Source organism: Xenopus tropicalis, chromosome 6 (assembly GCF_000004195.4).
Source record: "Xenopus tropicalis strain Nigerian chromosome 6, UCB_Xtro_10.0, whole genome shotgun sequence".
NCBI classification, from domain to species: domain Eukaryota; kingdom Metazoa; phylum Chordata; class Amphibia; order Anura; family Pipidae; genus Xenopus; species Xenopus tropicalis.
Window position 1 is genome coordinate 124963405 of NC_030682.2, and position 23562 is coordinate 124986966.

General features: G+C 38.6%; 1 protein-coding gene across 1 annotated transcript; it reads left to right on the forward strand.

Annotated features, from left to right (window-relative positions):
* The first annotated feature begins 14228 nt into the window (after positions 1 to 14228).
* On the forward strand, positions 14229 to 23254 carry LOC101730372 (leucine-rich repeat and coiled-coil domain-containing protein 1-like). Its single transcript, XM_004915157.4, has 4 exons — positions 14229 to 14571; positions 18759 to 18958; positions 19369 to 19565; positions 23156 to 23254. Exons 1-3 carry the CDS (start codon positions 14419 to 14421, stop codon positions 19457 to 19459), a joined length of 444 nt encoding a protein of 147 aa, XP_004915214.1. The 5' UTR covers positions 14229 to 14418; the 3' UTR covers positions 19460 to 19565; positions 23156 to 23254.
* Positions 23255 to 23562: the final 308 nt, after the last annotated feature.

Sequence of the window (23562 nt, forward strand, 5' to 3'; positions counted from 1 at the left end):
TGATCTGGCTTGCCAGAGTCAGCCGTGGACTGGAATCTGTAGTCAGCTGTGCAGAAGATACATTATAATACATTTGCATTGCACAATTGCTTTAGGAGATAAGCCATTTATGAACTATTATCTAAATTTGTACTAAGGCCAGCATCAAGAATTATTTTGCCCTAGTAACTAGTATTGTACTACTGTGGTGGGACTTGTACACTGGGGTCCACTGTTAAGCTCTGTTATGTTCCTGTATGAAGCTATGGCTATCTTGGGGCATTTTGTGGGCATTTATGGACACAGCACTCATAGTGGTTGCTAGTCAGCTTGGGGAATGTACACAGGGGAGCGCGCACAACAGGATGGCAAGTACTTGATAATTAGTATGGCAGCCTTCTCAAACGTGCTTTTGTCTGCTGCTGTAGCATTTTTCTTTCCCTAAAGTTATCTATTATTTATTTATCTGTTATTTATTTGATTATTAAAACTTAGCAGTAGCGGCTGCATTTCCCACCCTAGGCTTATACTCGAGTCAATAAGTTTTTCCAGTTTTCTTAGTTAAATTAGGTACCTCAGCTTATATTCGGATCGGCTTATACTCCAGTATATACGGTAAGTAATTACACACTTCTGTATTATTATTATGTGGAAAAAAATAAAGTATTTAATGACAAAAGTGCATATTTACAAACACAGGCCCTAAAGAGCAGTAGGCGAGTAACCCAGCAATCAATTGTCGCGACTTTTTCGTAGCCGTTACGATTTGCTTGTATATTGTCGCAACTTTTTCGTATTGAGCGCTCGGAAACGGCAGGCAAAACTTTCAGACTTTGCATGATTTTGGAAGCCTCCCATAGGACTCAATGGCACTCTGCAGCTCCAACCTGGCCCAAGGAAAGTCACGCTACTGAAGCTTGAATGAATCTGAAACTTTTGTACTCGGCGCGATGGCTACGAAAAAGTCGCGACAATTCGCGCAAGTCGTAACGCTACGAAAAAGTCGTAACGGCTACGAAAAAATCACGACAATTTCCGAAAAAATACCGATCATTAAGGAAAAAAATCATTCGGACGCTTTTCGGACGTTCGTGGATTAGTAAATGTGCCCCATAGTGTATAGTTTTATGCGTTAAAAAGTGATTGAGTGAGTTAATTAAGTAACGATTCATCAGTCATTTCGCATGCGTTACTACACATATCGCATGAGCAAAAATCTCAATTATCGTAAAGCGTTATGTCAATTGCATTGAGATAATCATCTAATAGAAATAATAATAATGCATAATTCACAAACATATTTTAAGCGTTAAAATTAGTAATAATATTAACACCTACTAGGAGTGGGCGTTGCTAAAAAAAACATTGCGGTTGGTGAGCGTATGTGAAGACAAGATGGAGATTGCAGTTGGATTTTTGTTATACTGTGAAGAAGAGAATCAAGTGTGTTATCATCCTAGAGTGATGCATCCTTGAGTTTTTAGGGAAACTCTAGAGGGATTATCAGAGAAGGAAATAGCAAGGCATTATAGGTTAAATAGAGCAGCAATCTATAGCCTGTATGAGGTACTGGAGCCTTATCTGCAGCCACTAACGCGCAGAAGCCATGCTGCTCCTGGCATTGTCAAACTTCCGTGCTCCCTTAATTTTTCAGGACCGGAAGTTTTTAGAAAGTTGGATGGTTATATGGTGGAGTGTCACAGCCCACATATTCACGTTGCCTTGGCCAGGACCTGGAGGCAATATGTTCAGTGTTCAATATGGAAACCTGTCAAAAAAGAGTTCTATTGTGTCAGTGGCATCCCAAGTCTGTTAGGTGCCATAGATTGCACCCATGGGGCATTTAATCCCACACTAGACAAAGAGCTAATATCGCGTGCTTTGAAATAAAGCGTAAATATATTGCATGCTTTAAAATATCACTTAAAAATGTCATCGCAAAATAAATATCGACAATAAAAGCGCTTCTTAATTCAGACAAGTGTCCTTTCTCTGAATCGATCGTTATTTCTCAAAATATAAGAAGTCATAATATTTTTAACGCATGCCTCAAGGTATAAAGATCCAAATTACAGAAAGAACCCTTATCCGGAAAACCCTTGTTACCCATTGTGGATAACAGGTCCCATACCTGTATCAGAAATTAAGTGTATTCAGTAAATAAAATCATAGCCTCAAGGCCAGTCTGGTTTATGGTTGTAAGGGTCAGTGACCTCAAAATCTGGACAACAATTTCAGTTGCTAGCTCTAAAGATCCAAAATAGGTGTGTTGGAAAACATCCAGCATAAATTAGGTTTGTCAGAAACAAGTGAATGCTACAGGGCTGATTATCAGATGCAGATTACAATAGTTTCTAAGCTGCCCTGCAATTTAATTACTAATCAGCCTTGTTTTGTAACTTATATATATAGCTTGCAGTCAGACAGCTTTTTTCTTGCACCTGGGCAGCTGTTTTCTACATTGTTCGATGTGCCCCTGTGAGTTGGTCCCTAAGCTTAATGACTGACAGCAGCCCAAAGCATGTGCAGTGAATCAGAAGGAAATAGGATGGGGCGCTACAGGGGAAATCTACTCAGGAACAGCTGTTATTTTCTAAGGGCTCCAGATCTACATACATGTGACCACAATCAACGTTGCCTCAGATTAAACCTTGGAAAACTCACTATTGTGGGAAAAGAGCTTCCGACATTCAGGTGTGGTCTGTTATATAGTATGTCTGTGTGTGTAGTTAATTCTCTGTCTCCTAGAAACCTACATTTTAGGTGCCTTCCATATACATGCTTCAGCTTCTTCTGCTTAAGAGTTGAATGTTTTTGCAGAGTTTTTCTGTTAATTTGATGTCAGAGGTCATATGGTCAGCATTAATTGAACAGTTTGAGATTTATTTTTAAATGTATTTTAGCCATTCTTTTGTAGATAGCAGAGTTTATCTTTGTTAAAAGATCAGTCATATGAATTGAGGTAATCAAATGTATTATCCTCAGCCCATGGCTCTTTTTCCTCTCATCTCTTTGGCATATAATTAATGGCACCATTGAGTCAAGCCGTATCCAGTGATTGCTATTTTATATAAATGCTATCAAAGGGAAGAAAGAACTGAGCTGCCTATCAAGGCTGTTTTTCAGTATGATAATTTGTCTCATTCTCTGCTTCTTTTGTAAAACACATTTGATCCTGTTAACACTAGAGTAACAAATAGACAATTGCCTTTCAGTCACCTAATACAACTCAGACTGTAAATATATACTTTTTTCTTTATCCCTTCAGTGGCCAGGCTATTCTGTTAGACATAGCAATACAATGCTTTATTTATTTATTGCAATATTCTCGACATCACATATGCGCTGCTCAGCTGTAAAATGCATAAAATACAATATTCAGGAATATTTAAATAGCGGCAAAACTTGGTTTGGCTTGAAGGGTTCAACCCCATAACTTGTTTGCCACACAGCACACAACGTATCGGGGGCCCATCTGTTTGAATAGGGAGTTTAAAAGGGCGTCTAACTAGAAAAAAAAGCTTTTATATTAGTCCTAGCAAGTCATGGTTGGCAGTTATACTTTCTAATGCTTGTATTTGTGTGGTAAAATCATACGTTTTAATAGGATTCTTAACAAATCTATTAACTTTTAGTATTTTAAACTGTTCAAAGACAAGTGTTAAGTAATTTTTTGATTGATATTTATTTTGTAAAGTTATTTATCCTACTTTGAAGGACTGCACTACCCTCAACAATTTAAATGCTGGGGAATCCCCTACCAGTAATTTGAACTGAAGAAGCCACTCGGATGAGTGGTGAAGCATTTTCAAGAAAAAACTCAAAAAAGTCCAGTTGTTTTAGACTTAATTCTACTGGATATCTATTTAGATTCCTCATTCTTTGACTTGCCATATTGTGGAACCTGAGTTAACCCGTTAATAGAGAAAAAGGCATTATTGTTTTAAGATTTAAACACTAATAACGGGTTTTTGCTACATGGCGATTAACAAAATAATAATTAGATTTTTATAGAAATAGGAGAAATCAAGTATCCTGATTTTACCCAATGGTAAGTGTGGTCATGATGTTGATGACATCCTAAGGTATAAGTATCTATTTAGATTCTTCTTTCTTTCATTTGCCATATTGTGGAAACTGAGTTAACTTGTTAATAGAATAAAAGGAGTATTAGTGTTTATATCTTGATGCTATAACGGGTTTTTACTACCTAGCGATTATCAGAATAATAATTGGATTCTTATAGAAAGAAGAGGGGAAATCAACTATCCCAAAAGATTTTACCAAATGGGTAAATGTGGTCATGAAGATGGCATGGGTGCGTATATGTGCATACGGCATTCCTGAGCAACACTGTAGCAGCGTGGAAACCCCAGCATCCTAACGTATAAATATCTATTTGGATTCATCTTTCATTGATTTGCCATATCGTGGACCGAGTTAACACGTTAATAGAGAAAAACGTGTTATAGCATCAAGATTTAAACACAAATAACGGGTTTTTGCTACATGGCGATTAACAGAAAATTAATTGAATTCTTATAGAAAGAAGAGGGGAAATAAATATCTATTTGAATTCTTCTTTCAGTGATTTGCCATATTGTGGACCGAGTTAACCCGTTAATAGAGAAAAACACGTTATAGCATCAAGATTTAAACACTAATAACGGGTCTTTGCTACATGGCGATTAACAATATTTCGATTTTTATAGAAAGAATAGGAGGAATCAAGTACCCCGATTTTACCAAATGGTAAATGTGGTCATGATGTTGATGACATCCTAAGGTATAAGTATCTACAGTATTTAGATTCTTCTTTCTTTGATTTGCCATATTGTGGAACCTGAGTAAACTAGTTAATAGAGTAAAAGGAGATTTGTGTTTATAACTTGATGCTATAACAAGTTTTTACTACATAGCGATTATCATAAAAATTATTGGATTCTTATAGAAAGAAGAGGGGAAATAAACTATCCCAAAAGATTTTACCAAATCGGTAAATGTGGTCATGAAGAGGGGAAGGGCGCGTATATGTGCATAAGGGGTTCCTGTGCAACACTGTAGCAGCCTGGAAACCCCAGCATCCTAACGTACAAATATCTATTTGGATTCTTCTTTCATTGATTTGCCATATCGTGGACCGAGTTAACCCGTTAATAGAGAAAAGCACGTTATAGCATCAAGATTTAAACACTAATAACGGGTTTTTGCTACATGGTGATTAACAATAATATTTAGATTTTTATAGAAAGAATAGGAGAAATCAAGTAGCCCGATTTTACCAAATGGTAAATGTGATCATGATGTTGATGACATCCTAAGGTATAAGTATATATGTAGAGTCTTCTTTCTTTCATTTGCCATATTGTGGAACCTGAGTTAACTCGTTAATAGAATAAGAGGAGTATTAGTGTTTACATCTTGCTGCTATAACGGCTTTTTACTACCTAGCGATTATCAGAATAATAATTGAATTCTTATAGAAAGAAGAGGGGAAATAAATATCTATTTGGATTCTTCTTTTATTGATTTGCCATATTGTCGACCGAGTTAACCTGTCAATAGAGAAAAAGGCGTTATAGCATCAAGATTTAAACACTAATAACGGGTTTTTGCTACATGGCGATTAAAAGAATAATAATTGAATTCTTATAGAAAGAAGAGGGGAAATAAATATCTATTTGGATTTGTCTTTCATTGATTTGCCATATTGTGGACTGAATTAACCCGTTAATAGAGAAAAACACATTATAGCATCAAGATTTAAACACTAATAACGGGTTTTTGCTACATGGCGATTAAAAGAATAATAATTGAATTCTTATAGAAAGAAGAGGGGAAATAAATATCTATTTGGATTCGTCTTTCATTGATTTGCCATATTGTGGACTGAATTAACCCGTTAATAGAGAAAAACACATTATAGCATCAAGATTTAAACACTAATAACGGGTTTTTGCTACATGGTGATTAACAATAATATTTAGATTTTTATAGAAAGAAGAGGGGAAATAAATATCTATTTGGATTCTTCTTTCATTGATTTGCCATATTGTGGACTGAATTAACCCGTTAATAGAGTAAAAGGCGGTATTAGTATTTAAATTGTGATGCTATAACAGGTTTTTATATATGAAAAATTGGAAATTAGGTCAACTTCTACCCTGAAGACACCCTCACTCTGACATCTACCTTTTATAAAATGTGCAAAGTGCAAAAAATGAGAGCAAACAGCCAGTGGGACTCGCCTAGAATATATTCTAGCAGGTGTATTATTCACATGCTCAGGATACTGATAGGCAGGTGTGAGCACACAATTGCCCCAAGCACATGGGGCACTAAGGGTCCTGAATTTAGTGCTCCTGTTCAGGGCAATATTAAATAACCCTTTAAATCACTGTGTCCAGTGAACTATAGAGAAATGCTCAAGAAATGTCAGATCCTGAATTTTTAGGCAAATGTGCATGTCACCAGATATATAGCGACCGTCCCCATTCTCTTTGACTGGGGGCAATTTCTAGCATTAGAAACGCCACTACCCTTATCCAGTGACATTACTCATATCATTAGTGAAACCAATTAATTCTGGAATAATTATAGCAGAAACAATATGCTGAGGCCTGTTCCAGTCACACCCTAAAATGTTAGTTTAATATAGAAAGTGTGGGATATAAGGGCAGCTCCCCAGGGCTTTTTGGAAACAAACAAATGTGACTTTATTAAATCTTTTATTTACAGATAAATTTAAAACCATAAACTTTGCTTTAGATCAAGACAACATTCCTAAGCAAAACAGAAGGGAAAAACACTAGGGGAAGCAAGAATGTAAAAAGTTTTATCCCAATTTAACCTCCCACTATGGTTTTGTCCATCGCTGCTACCCAGCCAATAGCACCCTTTTTATCAAATGGCTTACTTGAGATGGCAGCAGAAGAAAAAACGCCATGGTGCCCATTCATTAAAGCACAAATTTCGGATTGTTAAAAGTACGACTGGAAAAAATTCGTAGTAACCACAATAATTTTTGATGTTCGGGAAATGTCACGAAAATTCATTTCTTGGACATACGAAAAATCGTGGCGGCGATCAAAAAGTTACAAAATTTTCATACTCCGAACGATCGGAAATGTCGCGAAAACCTTTCTGACTTTGAAACTTCAATGCATGGTTTTGAAAGCTTTCCATAGGACTCAATGGCACTCTGCAGCTTCAACCTGGCAAAAAGATAGTCACGATATCAAAGCTTGAATCAACAAAGAAACTTTCTTTGTCGTTGCGAAACGTATGAAAAGTACTATTTTAATGATATTACCGTTAACAGTACGAAAAGTTTTAAACTTTAGAAAAAATACAAATTTGTATAATATCCCTTAAAGTTAAAGGCAGGAAATTAGGATCTCATTAATCCCAACCAAGGTTTAATGTATTTAATTTAAAATGTAAAAAGGGACCCAATGCAACCTGCATCTGCTGGCGCTCTCTATCTGTGTCTGAAGGAAGCCCAAGTTAGAGGATGTGTAGTGGGGACGGGACAGGAGTGGTTGATGCATTTACCCATCATGAATTTAGCATTTCTGCATGCAGGAATTGCTATGTATCTAGTGTAATGTCAGGGTGTAAAGTGCAAAAACTTTTTACACCCTGCCTTCCACATTGTATATGATCCCTAAGGACATTGTACAGCAAGGCACCACAATACAATGTAAGCTTGATGCAACATGTAACAGGGTACTCCTGTTAAAAAGGTCTGTGTGGCATATTTTGCATTGGCCAAGCCTCTATACAGATTAACAGGAACAGCCACAATTTCAAACAAGAATCAGCTGCAGATACTTCAGTACCTAGGCATTTTAACAATAATGAAATAGAATTAGAAAAGGTCCAGTCTGCCTCTAAAAGTATAGATATTTTTGGGAACACTGTGCGACACTTTTCCCCAACCAGTGACTTTGCTGTTGCTCCCAATCGCCTCAAAGTAGGTGCCCATTTTTAAATGACTGGCTTGGAGCCAAGTTTGGAAGCACAGAGACATCCCCCAAATAACTTTTTTCATGCTTATGTGGCTCACCAAAACTTTCTACATCTGAATGTGGCCCATGAGTACTGTAGAAAAGGTTGGAGATCCCTGCTGTAGAAGATGGGTGGGTAAACAGTTGAATCCCCTTAGGGATTGAGCTGTAGTCTACATGCTTTGCATGAGGTCCAGTTTAGTGCCTACTGGTTTCTGTGTGAATCTGCTATATTTACTGAAGGCCTATAGACAATGAAATTTTGTATATGTATTTCAAGTTGTGCACCTAGATTTCATTGGCTTTACAGCATACAGTATAGTGGATTAGTAGTCACCCTTGTGCTGTTACTGCTGGAGAAAATATGAAAAAACAAGATGGCATATAACTAAAATAGGAAGTTCAACTAAAAAAACCTCATTTACACATTACATTAAAAATTTGCAAATCTGTCTGACTTAGGATGTCAATATTTTACACACTTGAAGTAGATCATTTTGTTTTTTTTATATTAAAATCAATCTAACATTCCTTCAGATAAGCAGTGAATGCCTGTCTGATCACCTACTGATTTACTTTAGATAAAATAGAAACCCAGCAGCGTATATTGCATTATCACTGGACATAAAAGAAATCTTTACAGCCCTTGATCCACAAAATTTCTTAATCTATATACAGAACTGTAGGCTACAATCGTTTATAAAAAGGTATGCATATACTGCACTGAACAGGGTGGCTGAGTTTTCATAGATTAGTGATGTATTGTGTGTCTCAGAATTCTCATTGATCCATTTGCTTGTGGCTAAAAAACACAATATTCAAAATGTCTTTATAATAAATCTTTAAAAAGTCTGAATGTTGCTCTAAACTCTATTCCTAGCTTTTTTTTTTGTCTTTTTTCTTCAGATGGGCTGCATAACAACAAATGATTGAGTTGTATCTGGGCTATTAAACCAATGATAATATTTAGCTGAAGCAACATATCAAGATCGATTAGTATTGTTTCCACTCTCATTTTTACAAACAAATGCTTAATTTTTGTGTAATAATAAATAATGCATACAGATTAATATGAACCACCTGTTTAAAGGCAAAAATATACCCCCCTTTTTGACATGACATCATCCAGTTCAGCTCATTTTAGAAATTCCAGAAATAAATGTAAAATTTATTTTTTTACACAAATATTTCATAATGGTACTGCCATCTGAAATGCTAGGGGCCTGGAATCAGGGTTATATTTACATAAAGCTTTATGGTGTCCCCATGTCTGCATGTGGTTTCTACTGGGTGTTTTGATTTCATGATGTAAAGTAAGAACATTCATTTAAAGTAATTAGCATTTTCCAGTTTTGGCATTTTTTTTTTCCAGAAAATGATGCCATTATTTTACTTTACAGATAAGATTTACAAGTTTTACATATAAACAAAATGACATAAGGTAGAAGCCAATTTCATAATCCATATGGAGTTCCACTCACACCAACAAAATAATGGCCACCAGAGATAAGCTGTTCATATATGACATAGATTTGGTAGGCACTTGAGCGATTTTCGCAATGGTGCTCAACCATCTGAGTTGTTTGCACCTTGAAGACCTCCCTGTGATTTTACAGGATCAGTTGTTCTTACCAGACTTTCTTCTCAGCGGGAGGATAAGGCTTTGACAGACTTAGAAGTGACAGCCTCCTTACCTCTGCTAAACTGTTAAGTAACACTCAGATGAGCCACAGCATATAGACATGTTTCCTGAACTTGCCCTTACTATTGCATGTCTAGTATCTATATTTAAAGAGAAAGTATAGCTTTTGTTCAAACAGTATTTCCAGTTTGTGAAACATGAAAAACGGCATTTGTAAATTTTTGATGTAATTTTGTTGATATAAGTAAAAAGAAAAACCTACAGGAACATGTCACTCTGTACAATAATAGCCATGTCTAAAGGGATTATCTTTTATTAGCTGGAAATATCTCACACCTTACAGTACCAATGCCCAAAAAATGTCCTACATAGGTTCTGAAATTTCTGTTTAGTTACTATCCTTTGTTCATATATAAGATTCTGTGTTATAAATATAGAGAACGTTATGTATCTATTTATTTGTGCAGTAAATATTCAAAGACATTATACTATCATCTTCTTTGAGTGCCATGCCCGAGGATCAGCTCATGTAAGTCTAATAAAGACTGCACATGTTCTAACCAGCCAGATAAATGCAAAGATTATTGGTCAAATTGGTAAGTGTAGGTACAGAACCAATTGTTTGGTAGTCATTCAATAGCAAAGAACATATAGAATATATTGCCAAAATTCGTCCCTTTCTTTCTACTGCAACAGCTAAGCTGCTCATGCTTGCTCTCATCCTGTCACGACTTGACTACTGAATCCTGCTATTAACCGGCCTCCCTAACTCCCATCTTTCCCCCCTACAGTCTATATTAAACACTGCTGCCAGAATTCTCCTCCTCTCATCCAGTAGAGTTCAGGCCCTTCCCCTGCTAAAGGCCTTATCATGGCTTCCTATCAAACAAAGAATATCTTACAAACTTCTCCTAACCTTCAAAGCCCTCCATTCCTCTGCTCCTCACTACATCTCTTCGCTTGTGTCTCCGTATGTTCCCGGCCGACTCCTTCGTTCCTCGCAGAGCAATCGTTTGGTTGCACCCCCCACTACTACTGCGGTTTCCCGCCTTAAACCTTTCTGCCTGGCTGCCCCCTACATTTGGAATGCCCTCCCTGATTTCCTCCGGAGAGAATCCTCCCCCTGTCTTTTTAAAACTAAGGTTAAAGACTACCTTTTGGAGCACTCGCCCAGCACCTAATCTGGGAACTGGCACTTATATTGTAGTGTCACCCACTATGACCTACAACACTTATATTTGCCTATTTGTGTCTGTTCGTTACCCTCCCATATAGATTGTAAGCTCTACGGGGCAGGGACCTCCTTCCTCTTGTGTCCTCGACTCTTAACTTATTGCTGCTGTATTTATTATTATACTTGTATTTATTATCTATTATCTTATTAACACCCTGTTTGTATTAATGTTTTCTACTGTACAGCGCTGCGTACATAATTAGCGCTTTATAAATAAAGATATACATACATACAATATGTTTAGTGGTCTTTTACTTGTTCTGAAACCATTATTAGCCAAAAGGATTTACCAATATGTCTACAAGTGAGATCTTATTTAGGAAACGGTTACCCAACATTAACAACTTAATCAATTGGGAAAACATCTCCCACTAAGACCAGTTTAAGAAAATATTTCTCTGTAATAATAAAACAGCACATTGTAGTTTATGGCAACTAAGCTGCATGAATCCATATTGGAGGCAAACCCAGAATCAAAAAAGTTCCAAATAACAGAAAGGCTTTCTTCCATAGGCTCCATGTTAAATAAATAATTTAAAAAAAAAAAAAAAAAACATTTTCTTTACTCTGTAATAATAGTATCTTTTACTTGATCCTAAGATATAATTAATCCTTACAGGAGGCAAAGCAATGCTATTGGGTTTATTTAACGATTAAATTACTTTTTAGTAAGCTTGGAAATCAAAAGATCCCTTATCCAAAAAACACCAGGTCTCGTCCATTCTGGATAACAGGTCCCAAATCTGCTAGTTTATTAATAATATACTGTACAATATCAGAGAAAAAAGCTAAAGAAAAGCCCAGGTTCGCCTGAGTAGTAACAAGCTGGCTATTCCAAGTGTCTGCATTAGTCTAGTGTTGCTCAACTTATCCTGACCCCATCGCTGTCAAAGCAATCCCAGAGGCTGCTGCAAAATCCAGAGAAAGCCTTGTGGAGTCCTAACTGATGCAGAGTTTAAAAATTCATATAATGTAATTGACTGTCCTTTCAAAGACCTTACCTATTAATAGCTTATGCAAAAAAAAAAAAACCAGTATGTACAGTTTAACTTACAGATATTAATTCAATTCATTGTTGGCCTGCATACTATTTCTAATTATAGGGATTATCCAGTGCTATTATAGTTCCAGTTATATAATCTAATATAGAGTTAACAAACTCAACTTCAAATATTTGAATTAAAAATATTGTTTTTTTTTTACAGATGAAAAATATAAATGGGCCATGGAGAGATATGCTCAAACCATTGCCGGTCTAAGAACCACAGCAAGAATGACGTTGCCTAAAAGAAAAACAGTATAACTCTGAGGTGCTACAACCCTTGTATTGTCCTCAGGATGATTTGAAGCTGAATGCAACATCTATTGCAAAAATAAAGAAAGGAAAAATGCTTGTAATCTTCAGAATAGCTCGTATTGCAGTGACCAGGGCAAAGAATGATTTCAAAGAAAAGAAAAAAAGCTTCTGCTCTGATTGCTTGACAATTTTTTTCTGTAACAAATGCAGAAACTCATTACTGATCGGGGATTTAAGAAATAAAGGTAGAAAAGGAAAAAGAAAGGTCCCACACAAAGATTTAAGCAGCAGTAAAACACATAGGTTTTACAAAAGACATATACTGTATTGGTGCAAAGCCATTACTGACAGCCTTTTTCGCAGATAAATGCTAAAGGTTACTCTAAACTGGCAAAAGCGTAACTCAAAAAAGAGAAAAATGGTAACAAACAAAGCAGCCCTATAGTCAAGTACTTTTACAGGGATTGCTTCATAGTATAACCTGCACTAACTTTTTGTTTGAGCTGTCCAGCCACAACTCATTGTTTGAGCTGTCCAGCCACACTGTGTTACAAATGATAGCCAACTACTGTATTCTTTCTTTATATTGGCCAATAATTCTACGGGAAGTGTCAGTAAACAGGCTTGTGCTTCAAATACCTGTTTAATCAACAAGTCCTAAATTTTCTGGTAAACAATAATCAGGCCCTTGTTGGCACAAACACGGATGTTGATGCAGGAACAAAACACAACATCTGACTTTCATTACAGCAGTGGGAATCAGATTTTTTAACATTTACAAAATCTAATCAAAATCTCCTGTGTAGTTTAGCCCTAAAACCTACAATTACTTTGTTTAGAATATGGCCCTTATTTGCACATAAAATAATAGCCTAAACCAAAGCCTTTGGTCACTGTCACCCATTGTCTTCATCCAAATAAGCCCTTTTCCATAAATTGTGAAAAAAGTGGCCCTTGTAAACACAAGAAAACTGTGACCCTCTGATGAGGAAGAGCATAAAAACAAATTTAATTTTGTTTAATTTCACCCGTAGTCTTTCTAAATTATGACATTTTTGCCCATTAATGTTAAAAGATCTGGCCTTTTCGCAAAAAAAAAAAAAAAAAAATTATATATATATATATATATATAACCTGAGATACTCCTCAAACATCAGAAAAAAATATTACCTAAAAACCCAAGATCACATGGTCAGTTTCACAGATTGTCTGCCTAAATTGCCCCAAATTTGTAATAAATCTGCCCTTGTTAGCACACATAGTAACCTCTAAAAAGCCCAACACAACTTTGTCAGTCGCCATCTTTTCCCAAATTAGCCCTTGTTTGCCTAAATAACACTAACATTCTCCACATACAGGAGAAAAAGGAGTACATAAAGCCAAGGTAACTGTCAGTTTAAACCATTCTTTTGTCCTAAATTAGCCTTTTTGTCCATAAACAAATATATCCCTTGTTTGCACAAATAATGCTAAAGTAACAGAGCGAAAACCCCAAGATTACTTTTGGCAATTTCACCCATTATCTTCTATTAGTCCTTTTTTTGTCCTGAAATTGTGAAAAATTCTGTCCCATTTTCCAAACTTCACCCTCTGAGGTCAGAATCCATTTCACGCATTGTCCTCTAATAAAATAGTCCCCACTAAAGACCCTTCCATGCCAGATAAAATATATACTTGATGTCAACTTTCGTATTCTTCTAAATTGGCCTTTCTGCCATAAACTGAAAACTAACGTGATTCTTTGTTGCCAAAATGTTCTATCGCAATTATCCCATCATTTGTGCGGAGAAATCGCCCCCATGTTTGCACAAACCCACAGGGACCCTCTGACGCCAGAGTTTAAAAACACAACCCTATAAATCTACCGATTTCTTTGCCCAATTTCACCAGTTCTCTCGTAAACGAGATTACATCATTTAATCTTTTTGGTTAAACTCGGAGCGAAAGCTCTTGTTCCACCGCACGTCGGATCTCTAAACAGATAAAAGAATTGTTTCGACGAAACACCAGAAGTAAAAACTATAACAGCGCCGGCTGCTGCTGAATAAAAACTTTCCCCTGGCAGTAGCAGGAGTAATGAGCTGCCCAAAAATCAAGCCGCCATTCCCTACACTGCCTAATAGCGCTATGATCGAGCGCGAACTCTGTGCGACGTCCCTTCTGGTTACGCCCCCTTCGGCTGCGTGCTGCGTCACTGCGCTTGCATACTCTGTCGTCTTGGCAACAAGAGCCCGGGAAAACGGGGCTACAGTAGTGAATGAGCGGGATAATTGAACTGCACACCGGGGATAGTGTGCCGTGTTATGAAAGTCGGGACTGTCCCGCTGGGAGGTGTAGCAGTAGCACTGCTGTGGGAAAATGGCAAGCACGGCCCCAGGGAGCTAAGTCTTATGGACAAGCAGATCCGCAAGTAAGCGAGGATTTCAGTCAAAATGAGACTGAATGTATTGAGCAGATTTTGCCTGAATACAAGATGCTGCTGTGTGGCAGGGGTGCCACACAGTCAGAGGAGTCAGTCAGAGGAGTTTCCCCCAGTTTGATCCTGCACTGTGTGGTTCTTGCTGTAAGACTGGTCCAAAGTACAATGTGTTCCACACTGGCCAATGAGCCCCACTACAGTGTGCTGTGGCTGGTACGGTGGGAGATTGCATTATTGGTAATTAAGGATTGGGTTAATGGCATTTGAATGGTGTCTAAAATGGGGTGTTTGAGCACAGGAGAGGGCCCAACTGTAAAGATTACCTTGGGGGATATTAGGGGAAAGCCCAGCTTTAAAGGGACACTAAACCCAACTGTAAATCTGTCCCACTGCGCCCCATAGTTCTCTATAGAAGTTGATGAAAAACATAATTACACATGGAAACTAATTCACCAATAAGAATTCTACTGACTGAAAACAATTAAAGATGCAACAGAATTGACCAATGACAATGCTGATTCCCAGCACTGTGCCAAGCATCTTACTGTTATCTACTGTTATAGAGATAAATATGTCATTATTTCCCATCATTATATGACACAGGAATCAGACATGGGGATAAAGGACAGACTTGTTCAGTGCTGAGAAACTGTGTTTATTGCTCCCAACTCCAATTGCTGGAACAGAGAACATGGAGCCAGATTTACACAGATCAGCTGGGATTCTCATTGGAGGATTTTTTTTGCAATTTAATGCTGTCGCGGGCACTGGAGAACCTGAAAAGTTTTATTGTGCAATATTGCTTTAAGAGTACAACCCTGATGTTGCTGGACTACAGCTCCCAGCATGCCTAGACCTTCATTATATGTTACATTATTCTGGGATTTGTAGTCCAGCAACAGCTGAGTAAAGTTTGGTTGAGCAGCGCTGTGCAGCAGGGTTTAGTGTCACTTTAAGGCATGTTAGCATTAGATATAGAGTGAAACTTATTTTTTTGCCCTAGATAGTCTTGGAACTATTTGCTAAATGGCTGCTACACCAGTGTTGTCTTATATGTAGAACCCTGTCAGGAACTAAAGGAGGGGTTAACCAAAGAATGGAATGCTAAAGCGGGCTTGATCTGAAAAAGCCTGTCGCTCATTGGTCCAAAATAACTGTAGGGACCTATAGGGTTTAATGGCCCCTATGGCTTTAAATACCTACAGGTTCTGTTCCCTTAGTTGCTGGGTGGAAGGGAATGTATCTAAGTGAGTTCATTAACATGTGTGCTATTGGCTAGCAGGTATGGTGACCACTTCCTGCCTCACTTTGGTATAGTGCTGGGAAAGGAGTGGCACCTTCCTGTTTGCTTCCACCTGAGGAACAGGGGGGATGGCTGCTGTGAGCCCAGGGCACAGGCCTAGTTACAGTCAGGGAACAGGGCCCCGTAAATGAGGCATTAGATAGTGGCAGGTGTAGCTCCCTGTATAGTACCACTCTAGGGGTGTAAGGCACTTAGGGCTGAGCTAGAAAGAGTAGTTCTGTGCTCCTATATAGGACTAAATTCGGAGGTATCTCTCCCAGGCCATATTGCCTGTAGTGTAGGGATCCGGATAAAAAATTCCCTGAGGGGATCCACTATGGGTTTTGGCAGAGGTAAAGTGAGATTCCTGCCAAGTCTGTTAGCAGGGGAGTGTCAGTCTGAATTACACTCTCATACGTCCCAACATTTGAAAAATGAAAAGAGGGACAAAAAGATTTGGCGTGCATAGACCACACCCCATCCATTTTTTTTTTTTTTTTTTCCAAAACATACTCATTTTATATAGTTGAAATGGTGGGATCAGACTCAAAATGTGCTATACCCTCACACTGTACTACCTAAGGAAAACAATATAGCAACTCCTACAAATAAAATACAAATATAGAAAGAAGGCAGTCAGTTATAAGTGAGTTATAACTATGTACCAGTTTTGCCCCCCCATACACAGTGCCCCCAATAGACAGTACCACCCCATAGAAAGTGCCCCCATAGACAGTAACCCCCACATAAAGTGCCCCCAATTTCCCCTATAGACAGTACCTCTATACACAGTGCTCCCATAGAAAGTACCCCCCCATACACAACGCCCCCATAGTAAGTGCCCCCAATTGAGACAGTACCCCCCCCATACACAGTGCCTCCTTCAGCGGCTCCTCTCCTTATAAGGCTTCTTATACGGCGGCGACAGGCCCTTTTTATAAGGTTGCGCCCCGTGCGTACATGTGACGTCAATACGCACGGGGCGCAACCTTATAAACGGGCCTGTTGCCGCCGTGAAGGAGCCGCATACGGAGAGGAACCACTGAAGAAGAAGGAGCGCCTGGTTCAAACCAGCGCCTCCCGAATACAACAATGAATGTCCCGCATTTCCGTAATCTATTAAGGAAATGCGGGACATTCATTGAACTTTCTGGGACAGCGGCATGTGCTATTAAAACCGGGGCAGTCCCGCGGAAAGCTTCTGAAAAGCTGTATTGTTGTAACTCTGTGAATGTTAAATAAACACTTACTATTTTGTTGTTTGCAAGAACCTCTGGCGTCCTCAGTTTTTATTTTTTTTGCATAGCAACAAGAGAGGTGTAGTTGCACAACACCCTCACCTTCCTCTTTCACTTAGTGAAGAAAAAAAAAAAAATAGCTACTTAGCGCTGAGCAGATAATGAATGGAGAACAGTAGGATTGTGCATACCAGTTATAAGACTGACCACAACAAGGTGAATGAACGGAAACTGTGAAGTGAAGGATTTTTTTTTTGGAAAATCTGAGATGCTAAAATCTGATGTGCAAAAACAGGGAGGCTGGGACTCTCTGAAATAAAATAGGATGGGTTCCCCACTTTGTGAAACACTGTGTAAGCAAATATTGTAAGGTAAAATATTGTCAGTGTAACGTATCACAGTACATAATATCATTACAAGATTCAGGGAATCCAGCAAACTCACTTGCAATAGACACAACCAAAATTCAGTATTGGATGCAAGTTATACACTAAATGGTAGCGTGTTGGGGATATCCTTAATTGAGAAGAATCTGGGGATTTGGGGGATTTTTGTAGAGAGTGCAGTGACTGCAACTAAATTAGTAAAGGGGATGGAAGATTTAAACTATGAGGTTGGGGTTGTTTTCTCTGGGGGAAAAAAGGCGCTTGCAAGGGGACATGATTATTCTGTACAAGTACATTAGAGAGGATTATAGGCAGATAGGGGGCCACCCCTTTAGATTAGAGTAACATCACTTCCATTTGAAGTAGTGCAGGTGGTTTTTCACGGGGAGGGCAGTGAGGTTGGCGAATGTTCTTCCTAGTGATGTTTTGATGGCAGATTCTGTTAATGTCTATAACAGGGGCTTGAATGAGATCTTGAACAAGCATAATATCCAAGGCTATTGTGATACTAATATCTACAGTTAGTATTGATGTTGGTATTTAGGGTTTACGTATGTGAGATTGGTCAGTATAGGTTTGTGTGTGCTGGGTTTACTTGGAAAGGTTCAATATGATGAACTCTTTTTTCAACCCTATGTAACTATGATTGTGTTCCATAATTCAGAACTTTTCCAGATAACGCATCCCATACTATATTAACATACCAGCAGGGAAGGCCCAGATTAAACAAGCTTTTGGTCTAGATAGAAGGACTGAATATTTTATCACATAAAAAGGGGGTTATGACATAATGGGTGGTGTGCACCATTACAATAACCTATAGCAACCAATTAGATATTTACTTGGATTTTATGTTATCAATATTGCTGTTTTTGTACTGCCTTTAAAATGTAGAAATCTGCAAGTGGACCTGTAAAAACAGCTCGAATTGATGAAGTTCTAACCAAGTACCGAAAGCAGAGAGCTGCCTCAGAGGCTATTAACTTTATCTCACTGGGGTTAATACGAACTCCGTTATGCAATGACACCCTCTACTAGTCGATGAAGAGGGGTTAAGCTAATAAAAATAACTTACACTGGCTCATCCCTTCCTAAAGCCCATTCCCTTACACTTATCTAGGTGTACGTGCCATCTGACCTTTTCATATTGGTGGGAGATCGACATAAAGCTTGCAGAAAGGCTTTCTAGATTTAGCTTCCAATTTGATTTCTCATTTAAAGTATCTTTTACCTTGATTTCTTAGCTAAAAAGCTTCATTTTTTTTTATTTAGACTTCCTGCCCAAACTTAGAACAGACTACACTGAAAGCAAGGAGAGATACGGATTTCACTACAGAAAGTGACTTTGAAAGTGCAAAGGATAACAGAAAGGGTAGTACAACAAGAACCCCTGGGTGTCGTAAAACAAGCCAGGCTTCTAAGCATCAGAAGCATCAGGCTAGCCAGCAGTCGAAAGGCAGGACATCTGTCGGGTATGTGTGTATCGTTATGTAATTTATATGGCTTGCAAATAAACAAACCAGTTTCTGTTTTAAATACTTGCTGCTGCTGCTTGCCATCAAACACTGCTACCTATGGGGCTGGATGGGGATTTGTTTAGAAGTCTCTCAGAAGTAATGCAGTTTCTCCATATTACCACAAAGCTAATTATAAGATGGCAGTCTAGTAAACAAAGCTGCTATAATTTATATACTTTTATATACTGGTTGTTTAAGTGCTGGACCAGACTGCCAACCAACCAAATCATTACTAATTGTCCATCTGTGGGTGGCCACATCAGCCTGTTGAGAGCAACTGATTTCCATAGTATCCAATTTGGCCATGTACATAAAAGAAATAAGTGTATAACTAATTAGTTGTTTGTACTGTCTGAATTTTCCAGTAGTGAGCCAAAACAGAATGTATCAAGGAAACAACCTCTTTCAAAGACTCAGAGAAAAGCAGATATTGAGACTAGTGTGTCATCTGGGTGAACAGACAATACAGGACAGGTACCTGGAAAGCCCCATGCTCTAGAAGGGAGTCTAAAAAAAGAAAGGGAAGCTCATCAGAAATGCAACCAAGGACTCTACATACAGAGTAAGTACTAAATTTAAAATGGTTTTAAATTCTCTCCCAACGTAGGAGTTGAGGAAATTGCTTATAAAGTGATATTGCTGGTACAGGTATGGGATCCCTTATCCGGAAACCTGTTATCCAGAAAGTTCCGAATTACAGAATGGCCATCTCCCATAGACTCCATTATAAGCAAATCTAATTTTTAAAAATTATTTTCTTTTTCTCTGTAACAATAAAACATTACCTTGTACATGATCCCAACTAAAATATAATTACCGTATATACTCGAGTATAAGCCGATCCGAATATAAGCCGAGGTACCTAATTTTACCTAAGAAAACTGGAAAAACTTATTGACTCGAGTATAAGCCTAGGGTGGGAAATGCAGCAGCTACTGCTAAGTTTCAATAATCAAATAACAGATAAATAATAGATAACTTTAGAGAAAGAAATATGCAGCAGCAGACAAAAGCAAGTTTGGGAAGGCTAAGGAAGCTGCCATACTAATTATCAAGTACTTGCTGTACACAATGTGTGCCCCATGTGCCTTTGTCAGAGAATGTGCGCTCCATGTGCCCTTTTTAGTGAATGTGCGCCCCATGTGCCCTTTTTAGTGAATGTGTGCCCCATGTGCCCTTTTTAGTGAATGTGTGCCCCATGTACTTTTGTCAGTGAATGTGTGCCATTGTGGGGCGCCGCAGCTTGATACACTTCCCATCGGTTCAGAACTTAGCAGCACTAAAAGAGCCCATAGGTCCCATAATGGTACATGCAGAGCTGCCCAAAGCTGCTCCCCCTCCCCTACACAGGAGCACAACATGGCAGCACCATCAGGCCCACAGGATCCCTGCTCAGGATACACAGAGCTACCCAAGGAGCAGCGCAGGCACTCACGCCTGGGAGACACTGCGGATCTGCCTAACGTACTCCGAAGATAAGGGGCCATCACACACTCCCCGGGCGTCTCCAGTTGCTAGGCAACACGCGCCTAGAGACTCGCGAATGGCGCGATGACGTCATTGAGGCGCCTCTGCACCGCGGCACATGTACTACAGGAGCGCTCGCCCCCAGCACGACTACACAGAAAGGGCAGCAGTTCTCTCCTCCCGGGCACTTCTCCACCAACGTAAGGTCCTCCACGGGGGTGCGCACGCGCAACGGGTGCATTGCAGCTGCGAGAATCCATATATACTCGAGTATCGTATATACTCGAGTATAAGCCGAGGGTTACTTTTTCAGCACGTTATTTGTGCTGAAAAACTCGGCTTATACTCGAGTATATACGGTACTCCTTATTGGAGGCAAAACAATCCTATTGAGTTTTTTCAATATTTAAATGATTTTTGCAGACTTAAGTTATGGAGATCCAAATTACGGACAGATCCCTTATCCAGAAAACCCCAGGTCCCGAGCATTCTGGATAACAGGTCCCATACCTGTACCTTACCCCTGAACACTAATATGCTATTGATCCTAGTTGCTCCCCCACATGCTTTAGAGGGTGCCCTGATACAGGAGATTATTTGCATACATGGTGGCACTGCCCCATTGTTTCTGTTCTCTGGTCTGAAGTGTCCCACTTTATTTCAAAACTTCTGTCCACACCTATCCACTTTACCATAGAAATTGCATTATTATTAACCCCTTACCCTAACCTGGCGATGTCGCCAAGCGAGCGGATTTTCACCCGATATCCCCACCTACGGGTGGGCGATATCGGGTAGCAAGTAACTTAAAAAAAAAATAATACGATCGTTTGGCTTGTGGTTATGGGGCAGTCAGTTCGGGGACCGCATCAACGAGCCGATTCGGTCCCCGATCCGACCGGATTTTCTAACCTGGCCGATCGAGATCTGGCCAATTTCAGGCCAGATATCTGTTCTGCCCATACACGGGCCGATTAGCTGCCGAATCGGCAGCTATAGTCGGCCCGTGTATGGGGACCTTAAGACTGTAAGCCTAATGTGCATTGCTCTCTTATTTTTTACGTTTACTTTTTTCTCCTTGCCTACCCCCAACTCCAGCCCCCCCCCCCGTTCATGTTGTAAAAAAAATTTGTTCCAATGCTGAATTTTGGTGCAATGTTGAAAAACTTAATAAAAAGATATAAAAACACTGGTTTTAAATTGGTTTAATATCTTCCGAGTCATGTACATTTAACAGGAGAACAGATTCTTTAAACTAAATTTCAGTATCCCTAACAAACCCTCACTGATCTGAGTCCTCAGTACACTGTTTTATGAAACAAAACGATTTTTTAGCGTGAGTGAAATGTATAGCCCACTCCAGATACCTTGTGCTTTGGTTTAAACAAAAAATACTAAACTCTGGAGCGCCCTCCTCTGTCCAGAATTCCCAGATGAGGTCTTATGGGGTAAAATAAAATAAAAAAAAAATATATATAGCGTAATACAGTAATATGATATTAATAATCACCCCTCTAAACGTGTTTGTATCTAAAACATATCTTGTGAACACCACTACCAAATTTACTTCACTTTTCTGTGAAAACACATAAATACAATCCACCGTAAATTGTTTAAAGTTCGTGTCTATTTAAATAAGTGAATTTCCGTATTTCACACTCTTCCGGGACTTCCTTTTATCCTTAACCAATTGTGCATATACTTACAGACCAACACTATGGTCGTGGAGCTTGTAACAAATTCCCTCTTGGTAGAACTATAACTCCCAGCTTCTCTTTTTCCACTTCCTCCTGCTGCTGGACAAATATACATCGGACATGTGTAAAATCCTAAAACTTTATTCTAAAACATATTAAAAGTTTAAACTCACAAACGCCATATAAATTGCGCCCATCGGGAGCCTTTTATAAACAGCGTCGGTCCTTGCTTGCTTATCAGTCTCTTTATGCAATCTGCAGTGCTCGCTTCGATCCCCGTGAACGGAGAGACTTGCAAGCCGGGATCGAAGCGAGCACTGCAGATTGCATAAAGAGACTGAAATACGGAAATTCGGAAATTCACTTATTTAAATAGACACGAACTTCAAACAATTTGCGGTGGATTGTATTTATGTGTTTTCACAGAAAAGTGAAGTAAATTTGGTAGTGGTGTTCACAAGATATGTTTTAGATACAAACACGTTTAGAGGGGTGATTATTAATATCATATTACTGTATTACGCTATTTTTTTAAATTTTATTTTACCCCATAAGACCTCATCTGGGAAGTCTGGACAGAGGAGGGCGCTGCAGAGTTAAGTATTTTTTCTTCAGTACACTGCATTCCCCTATTGTATATCATTTTTTAAAAGCTAGGAGAGAAATTTAAAAAGTGTGGCCTGCCATTGTTACTTGTAAATGCTCAACCTTATGTTAGTGGTGAAAAGCAAAGAACCTGAAATATCCTTCCTTATGTGTCACAGCCTGGTGTTTAATATTATTATTATCTGTTATTAATATCAGCCCCTCTGTCTTTTCTGCATTTCCTCATTAGGCACATATTATTCTACCCTTACAACAGCGTCAGGCCCCATTTAGAAACTAAGTAACTAAGTTATCATTAAATCAGTTTTGCGAGCCTCTCCCTAACCTCTTTCTATAAATTATGGCAGATGTGAGTGGTCTTTCAACATGTTTTGTTTTGCAGGCACTTGTGCAAGAACTGGACCAGGAACGAGAAAGGAGGTGGAAGGCTGAACAAGTTGTCCTGAAGTTAACAGATAGTATAAAGGAACTACAAAACCAGGCCAAAGAACAAAAGGACATTAACAGTATGGCTGTTTATACCACTGATGGGTAAGAAGGCTTTACATTAAAAGATGCTACAACCCTTCACAATTTTCATAAGGGTAAATATTCTTCTTTGCTTTTCTATTAGGCATGGCTCCCTTTTATTTTAAAGTTATATTTGCCATGTTGCTTATTTCTAGTTGCTTTATTGACAGCAAAAGTAGCCTGGCAGTATAAATACTAATGTATTTGGACCTTGCCAATGAATGTGCTTAGTAAATCAGTTTCTATAGATTTAGCATTAGTAGGAACCGCTGCCTAAAT

Bases quoted from the DNA above. Each gene is read 5' to 3' on its own strand.
- LOC101730372 (XM_004915157.4), top strand. From the start codon at position 14,419: ATGAGCGGGATAATTGAACTGCACACCGGGGATAGTGTGCCGTGTTAT. The intron at 14,572-18,758 runs GTAAGCGAGGAT...TTTTTTATTTAG, and splicing joins ATGGACAAGCAGATCCGCAA to ACTTCCTGCCCAAACTTAGA. The intron at 18,959-19,368 runs GTATGTGTGTAT...TGAATTTTCCAG, and splicing joins AAAGGCAGGACATCTGTCGG to TAGTGAGCCAAAACAGAATG.